The sequence below is a fragment of the Benincasa hispida genome, chromosome 10, assembly GCF_009727055.1.
Source record: "Benincasa hispida cultivar B227 chromosome 10, ASM972705v1, whole genome shotgun sequence".
NCBI lineage: Eukaryota > Viridiplantae > Streptophyta > Magnoliopsida > Cucurbitales > Cucurbitaceae > Benincasa > Benincasa hispida.
In genome coordinates this window covers 51,887,926-51,895,978 of record NC_052358.1, presented here as the reverse complement: position 1 = coordinate 51,895,978, position 8,053 = coordinate 51,887,926, and the positions used below count along the sequence as shown (strand labels likewise).

Below are 8,053 nucleotides of genomic sequence, written 5' to 3'. Positions count from 1 at the left end.
TTGATTCACTTATGACAATTTAGAAGTTTAATCGAAACAAACTATGAATCTCACACAATATTTTTCTAACCAAATCTAAAAAATAGTGTAAATTGATATACTTACGAAAGTCAAAAGTTCAAATCGATATAATTATTAGTTCAAAATTTTAATTGATACACAACTCTCGAAGTTTAGTATTTTCCTATATTTTTTTGTTGTGATTTATTACACATTTATCACATCGTTTTATGAGTTATTATAATCACTAAACAACACAGTATATCTAACCCGAGCATATCGTAGTAGACTAAACAATAATAATTATCATCTTGAAAATTGATGATTCAATTCTCACCTTCGTAATTATCTAATCTAAACTAAAAAGACTTGAATATATATCTTGTTCGGACAGGTGGATGCACCCCCAAATAATTGTGGGAGAGATAAAGGAAAAGAAAAAGCTATGGAAGTTGTGAAGCAAAGGAGAAAAAGAAAGGTAAGTTTGTTAGTTAGGTATAAGTTTTTATTGGTGAAACTTTCACGAGGTGCATGTTCTGTTGTAGTGGTGCAAGTTCACACTATCCCATATCTTTCACCACAAGCTTTCTTCAAAAATCTCTCAAATTTTGCCCATCACCCATTTTTTTGCCTTCTTTTGCAAACGACACAAAACACAATGGCGAGCTAGGCAAATACACATTGGGAGGCCCCTTGAGTCTTTTGATTTAGAGGGCGTCTCGAGAGATAGGGTGGCCTGGTGACGACGATTATCGGAAGTGTTAGAGTTATGGATGTACCGATCATGCATGCTAGTGACCGGTACGAGCTGGTTCGAGATATCGGCTCTGGCAATTTTGGAGTGGCTAGGTTGATGAGAGACAAACATACTGATGAACTTGTTGCTGTTAAGTACATTGAGAGAGGTGACAAGGTATATATAATTGTCTAATTAAACGTATAAACTTTCAACTAATTTAGATTCATATGCTTTAAATCAAAATGGGTTATAAATTATATATATAATCTTCATCCCACCATGTTTGGAATAAAATAATAATAATAAAATCATCTTATCCATTTTTTTTAAATTTTGAAAGAGGAACAATATATGAACAAAATGATATATGTAAACAAAATGATATATAGTTTAGTAAATTAAAGACATTTATTTTAATTTTGATTGGATTTATAATGAATCGAACAGATAGATGAAAACGTTCAGAGGGAAATAATAAATCACAGGTCTCTGAAGCACCCAAACATTGTCAAGTTTAAAGAGGTATAGATTTTAATTGATTTGTTTTAGAGCCTCATATATTTACCCAAACAAAACCATTTTATCAATCTTTTGAAAAGAAAAGATATCGTATTAATGAAAAATTACTTGATAAAGTTGTTACATTTACTGTGGTACCCTCCTCGAATAAATTATCTTCATTAGCCGTATTTTTTCAATAAAATGAATTTATAGGTTGTTTTAACACCAACCCATCTAGCCATCGTGATGGAATATGCCTCCGGTGGAGAGTTGTTTGAGCGGATATGTAACGCCGGCCGCTTCAGTGAAGATGAGGTTTTCTAATCCCTTAAACTTTTGAGTTAGTATATAATATTTTAATATATATGGTATCAAAAATCACATGTTTGAACTTCTACGACGTTGTTTTCTACTTAATTAATATTAATCTGGATTAGCATTATTACTGATATAAGATATTAAATTCACCTTAAATTTTGTCGCAAGGCACGATTCTTCTTCCAACAGCTGATATCAGGAGTAAGCTACTGCCATGCAATGGTCAGTTTTTTTTATGATATCCTGCAAATGCAAAGCTTCTAATTTCCTTTTAAGTTGAATTGAAATGAATTGGGTGTCTTTTATTATTATTATTTCTTCTCTCTCTTTTATTTTTGTTAATTTTCTTTTATTTATTTATTTTTAAACAATATTTGGGATTTTTCTGTGTATGTAAATTAAGCAAGTTTGCCATCGAGATTTGAAGTTGGAAAACACTCTCTTGGATGGAAGTCCTGCCCCACGTCTGAAGATATGTGACTTCGGCTATTCTAAGGTACTCACATCCCATCGAAACTGTTATTTCAATGGGATTATCACTATAACCATTGTGGGATACGTAGATTAGAAAATATACATACTCGAGATAGTATAGTATTGTAGTTTCTCTCTCATACATTCGACGATTCAAATTGCTAGTTACATCCACTACTCTTTATCATTGCTCTCTTTACAATTCAAGCATTAGTTTTAATAGATTAAACATACACATGCATATATCATCTTTTTATCTTTTCTTGAATGAGAGGTTTGATCTTCTATCTTTTCAAATATCGTACTAAAATTAAAAGATATAGAGAATCACAAGATTTATAGTGTACTTCTTAATATATGTTGCCGCTCCAATCTCGCGCGCGTTTGCCGTCGTTGTGGTCCTCTTGTGGGCTTGGCCTTCAGTCCGTTTCTCACAATTCCGATCTTGCTCTCCAAACTGACTTGCATAAGAGATTGTCGTACTAGTATGGTGTCGAGTTTACCACACTCTGATGCCTAAGTTAAGTAGTATAGTTCAGCTAATTAAGTACACATGAAGTAAGTTCAAATTTTCCCATAGACGGATTTATTATGGGCCCAAGAGCTCCCTTATATATATATAATTGCTATAGTATCAAGACCACTAGCTAGCTTAGTTGGAAATTTACCTTTGAATCCCTTTTAGACCTAGGTTTGAGTCCTACTCATTACATTTATTTTTACTAAATTATATAAAGTCTTCGTCAACAAAATTTCTAGATTCATCATTTTCCTTTAGAGATTACTTACTCTTCTCCTCCCAAGTACTCAAGGTTATTTTTCTTTTGGTATATATTAACCGCAACTTAGCTAGTCGGTCCAAACTCTAAGGCTTTGACTTTTGGAATGTGCGTTTTCATATGCCTCCTCTCGGTACCCTTTGAGCTTGGACCCATCCATGAGTTTTGGGTCTTCCCTGACAATCCTTGACAATGTATACATTAATTTTATACATTTTAATGATGTCCACATGTATTTATCAATATTGTAACTGATTTTTTTTTGAAAAAGTCAACAAAAATAAAATTTGTTGATACATTTATTATATATGGTATCTCTTTGGGATTTGATTCTTCTAAGCTCCATTATATTATTCATTTTCACAAGTCTTCAGTGTTGCATTCTCAACCAAAATCAACGGTGGGAACGCCAGCTTACATAGCTCCTGAAGTCTTACTCAAGAAAGAATACGACGGAAAGGTAAACCCACAACTCTACCCTTCCCTTTGAGTTTATAGCTAAATTCTTAAATTTCAAATTAAATTTTTAAAACTATGTATATATATATTGCAAAAAATACCTTTTTATCCGTGGATTTTGGGTGTAGTTTCTATTCCGTTCATAGGTTTCAAAATGTTATACTTTTAGTGCTTAAATTTTAAGTGAGTTTGATTTCAATTTAGTGTCAATGTTCTAAAATGAAACAATTTTTATCGTTGAGATTTGAGATTTTTTATATTTAGTTCATAAGTTTAAAAATTTACACTTTTAATCTTGATTGTTTACTAAATACTTACTTTCATTTCATTTTGAAGTGGCAATATCAATTAATTATTTAAATAATTTAAATAATTATGACTAATTAAATTTTATTTTTTTCTTCTGTTTAAGTTTTAATTTTTTCTTAATTTCATAATTACATTAAATAAATTAATAAACATTAACGTTAAAGACTGAGTTGATCAGTATTTTATAAATAAAAAATAAAATAACATCGAGGGTAACAGTGTAAATTTTGAAACCTAAGAACCAAATAGAAACAAAACTCAAATTTAAGGGTAAAACTATAACATTTTGAAGCCTTTGGACAAAATTAAAATCAAACTAAACACTTAAAAACTAAAAGTAGAATATTTCTTTTTAAGCTTGGTTTAAATTTTGAAAACATCTCTAAAATGTGTACCATAACAAAATAAAGAAGATAAAACACAAACATAATTTTCAAAAACTAAAGTCATGACTAGTTAATGGCGATTTTAGTTTTCGAAATTTATGCTTTTGTTTCTTTCCAATTTTCATACCTTTCTTAAAAAAAACACTTAAAATCCTTTTAATTTTTTTAAAAAAATTACTTTTGTAATTTTCAAAATTTAGTTTTTTTTTAAATCATTAATAAAAAAAATTACAAGATGGATGCAAGGTTAATAAACTTTTTTCAAAAACAAAAAGTAAAATTATTACCAAATAAGGTATAATTAAGTGATTATCAAACATGATCGTTATTATGTTATACATAAGTAATATAACATTGTCGATGTGCAGATTGCAGATGTATGGTCTTGTGGAGTAACATTGTATGTAATGTTGGTTGGAGCATACCCTTTCGAGGATCCTGACGATCCTAAAAATTTTCGTAAAACAATTCAGGTTCTATAATGTGTGATTTAATTAATTTATATAAAACAACAAAATAATATAGGATCGTTTTCTTATAATTTGATGTGAATTATTTGAATTATTACAGAGAATTTTGAATGTTCAATACTCCATTCCGGATTATGTTCATATATCCCCTGACTGTTGCCATCTCATGTCTAGAATTTTTGTTGCCGATCCTGCCAAGGTTAGTTTCTTAAGATTCTGTTTCATTACAAATCTCGTTTTTAATTTTCTATTCTAGAAAACTGTACGTACCGTCCAAGTTTATGAGAGGTACGAGAATAAACTAAAATTACGAGTGACCTCCTAATTTGATTTTGAATTCTTAAATCGATATAAAAAACGAAAAAAAAAAAAATTAAGATATTTGTAGAAAGTAGATAACAAAAAAAGCTTAGAAACACAACATTTGTAAATTTATTTTTACAAATCAAATGGTTATCAAAGAAATCTTAACTTTTAGAAAATTTTAAGGTGGATATAAAACAATGTTTATACATTTTGTATTTGAATTACATTTAATTAATTTCTAAAATTGTGATGAGTTGTCTTTTTTTCATTTTTGTTTTTTGTTCGAAGAGTTCGTTCTTCTTATTCTTTTTCTAGTTCGAGTATAAGTAACGTATGAGAATTGAATTTGAACCTTCAACCTTAATGTTGGAAAGTGGGTCACTTTGGTTTGATTTAGAAGTTGTTGAGAAATTAAAGTATAAAAAAATTTGGTGCATGATCTTTTTAATATAACAATTGAAGAGATTGGGGATCACATCTCAATCTCCAATCTCAAGAGTCATCTTCATCATTGCGTTTACTCAACCCGATCTGGCCCTAAAAAGTGAAGGCCTAAGTTAGGGGTCTAAGACATTGTTTGGTCTTGGATCAAATCGGCCCAACGTTCAATAGCCAAACTCATGGACCAACCTTTGGGCTTGGCTCGGATCAAAATTTTGATCGGATTTAGGTTGGTCCATTGGATTAACTCATTGAAAATTAGTTAATTAATTATTTTAAAATTATAAATATTAATTTTAAATTTCATTAATGAAATATTATTAATTTTTATTTTATTACATTTATTTTGTACTTTTATTACTTTTTCTTAATGAAATTATCAAAATTATAAAAGTTTTATTGAGTATTTAATTTTCTCAAAACGTGTTATTAGTTTTTAACACTTTAAAAAAAATTATGTTCACTAAAAACTGCGTATATCTAGATATATTTAAAAAATAATATTAAAAAAAAGTTAATTTTTTAATGTATAAAATATAATATATGAAGACTATATATATACATATTTATATTTGAGTGGACCCAATCACATCCTGGCCGATCGAATGATGATTCAAATATGGCCCAATCCAGTCCAATAAATAAATAGGTTGGATTAGGTTACATGGGTCAAAAATTGACTTTGAGCCAGCTTGGATTCAACCTAGAATGGGCTTGAGTCGTCCTTTAGACTTCGATGTTAATGAAGGTGGACAATATAGGTAATGCATGCCACTTAAAGTATATAAAAGAATCGATAATGGATTAAACTTTAATAAGTTTCCTCTTCCACCCTACAATTTTAATTTTCAACTAAGCAATAATTATTAACATGTAAAAAAAAAAAAAAGTTATGAGTCCTTAAATCAACTTATAAAAATGAACTCATTCAAAAATAATATATTTGAGTTGAATTGGATCAAGTCTGGACAAACGAGATAGCTATTAGTTATTAATTAATTATTCCACCAAATGTAGAGGATATCAATACCGGAGATAAAAAAGCAGGAATGGTTTACAAAGAACCTACCGAGTGAATTGGAAGAAGATCAGATGATCAATAGTCATAATTTAGTAGGGGAGGAGACAGCCGATCAACAGCCGCAAAGCATTGAAGAAATCATGCAGATCATCGAGGAAGCGGCGGTGGTAGAAGCTAGAGCGCAGAGTCCTAACGAGCAATATCTAACAGGATGTTTGGACATCGAAGAGGACATGGAGGAGGATTTGGAGACGGATGCCGAATTGGACTTGGAAAGCAGCGGTGAGATTGTTTATGCAATCATGTAGAAGCTCTGTTTTTATAATGAGCATTGGGAATAACTATACTTTCAAATTTTCTTATATTTCATGTCGTTTTTATTTTTATGTTGAATTGTAATGGTGAAGTTTGATTGTGTGTTTGTATTATTGAAATCTCTTGTTTGTCGTAATATTTATTGAATTTTGGTAAAATATTGAAAATGTAGTTGTCCCACGTCAGAAAGATTGGAGGAAGTGATGGAGTCTAAGTACTATGATATATATATATATATATATCATGGGATGCGCTTTGTCTTAATATATTAATCCATGTGTTTATGGAGTTAGTGGGTGAGATTTTTTTATTCATTGAAATTCTTTTGCATGGGTTATCTATTTATTTTTATTTATTTATTTATTATTATTATTATTTTGGCTATAGATGTGGTATAAGTTAGATGTTTTGGAATTTTTAGAAATTGGATTGGATGTATCTTTCATTTAGGGCACTCCATGCTAATTAAGTCTATAGAGTTAATTAGCGTGTAGAGTTAAATAACCAGTATTTAGATGCAAAGTTGCCTAGTATAATTAAAGTTTGTATTTTGCAGTGCAAAGTTGTTTTACCTAGAGTTTTGAAGTCTATATCTTGATACTTTTTTGCTAGTATTTTTTTATGTACTATACAATTAGAGCTATATGTTAATCAAAACTTTCAACGGTAACAAATTTGATTTCAAATTTTCTTACATTATATACAATAAGTCAGATCCTCTACACCATAATGCAACCCAACAATGGACTCTTTAATATGTCTAATGATTCTTTTAATAACATTCCAAAACTCTTGACCTGGATTCATCTAATGACCCTTCAATGTGCAATGACTGGTTTGGATAGATCACGAAGAACATTGGGAAATTCGTACGGATGATCCAAAAATTGGTTCCAAAATGTCAAATGACCCATTTTTAAAAAATAATGTCAATTGACCCTCTGCTGACATCATCGCTATACCAAATTACGTAAATTGCCCTTACACCGGCCTCACGAGGTAAATCTCGTTCTCGCTTGAAATTTCTTAGTTTGATGTGATTGCTCGTCAATGTACTGTTGATTTGAAAATTTTCACGACGGAAGCCTCAAATCAAATCAATAATACCTAAACACAATACAATGGTGATTTCTTTAAACTCTAAACTCCATTTTAAAGGTGATTACTTCTCTAGTTTTTTATGACATTTTGTTGAACGGAGATTTTTCGAAGGGGGATTTCCAAGACGAGGTTTTCTTAGAAAGGAACAGCTTTTTCAGAAAGGTGAATTATTTTGAGTCTGTTTAATTATTTTTTATGTGTTATTTCTGGAAAGGTAGCATTAAGAAATTTTGTATTGGGAGAAAGTAAGAAAGAAGAAGAGTAAGAGAGAGAGTGAGATTAAGAGAGGGCGAGATTACGAGAGAGAGCGAGATTTTGAGAGAGCAAAATTTTAAGAGAGAGCGAGATTTTGAGAGAAAACGAGATTTTAAGAGAGAACGAGATTTTGAGCGAGAGCGAGAGTACACTTCAATTGCGTGAACAGCTTAATGACA

General features: G+C 30.3%; 1 protein-coding gene across 4 annotated transcripts; it reads left to right on the top strand.

Moving 5' to 3' along the window:
• Window positions 1–550: 550 nt before the first annotated feature.
• On the top strand, window positions 551–6,654 carry LOC120087796 (serine/threonine-protein kinase SRK2E-like). Of its 4 annotated transcripts, XM_039044700.1 has the most exons (9): window positions 552–913; window positions 1,187–1,261; window positions 1,454–1,555; window positions 1,727–1,780; window positions 1,962–2,054; window positions 3,179–3,271; window positions 4,334–4,438; window positions 4,536–4,634; window positions 6,200–6,654. In XM_039044700.1, exons 1-9 carry the CDS (start codon window positions 770–772, stop codon window positions 6,509–6,511), a joined length of 1,077 nt encoding a protein of 358 aa, XP_038900628.1. In that variant the 5' UTR covers window positions 552–769; the 3' UTR covers window positions 6,512–6,654. The 4 variants fall into 4 exon arrangements, with proteins under 4 accessions (XP_038900629.1, XP_038900630.1, XP_038900631.1 ...); XM_039044701.1 differs by lacking the exon at window positions 1,187–1,261 and having other exon boundaries at window positions 551–913; XM_039044702.1 differs by lacking the exon at window positions 1,454–1,555 and having other exon boundaries at window positions 551–913.
• The last annotated feature ends 1,399 nt before the right edge of the window (window positions 6,655–8,053 follow it).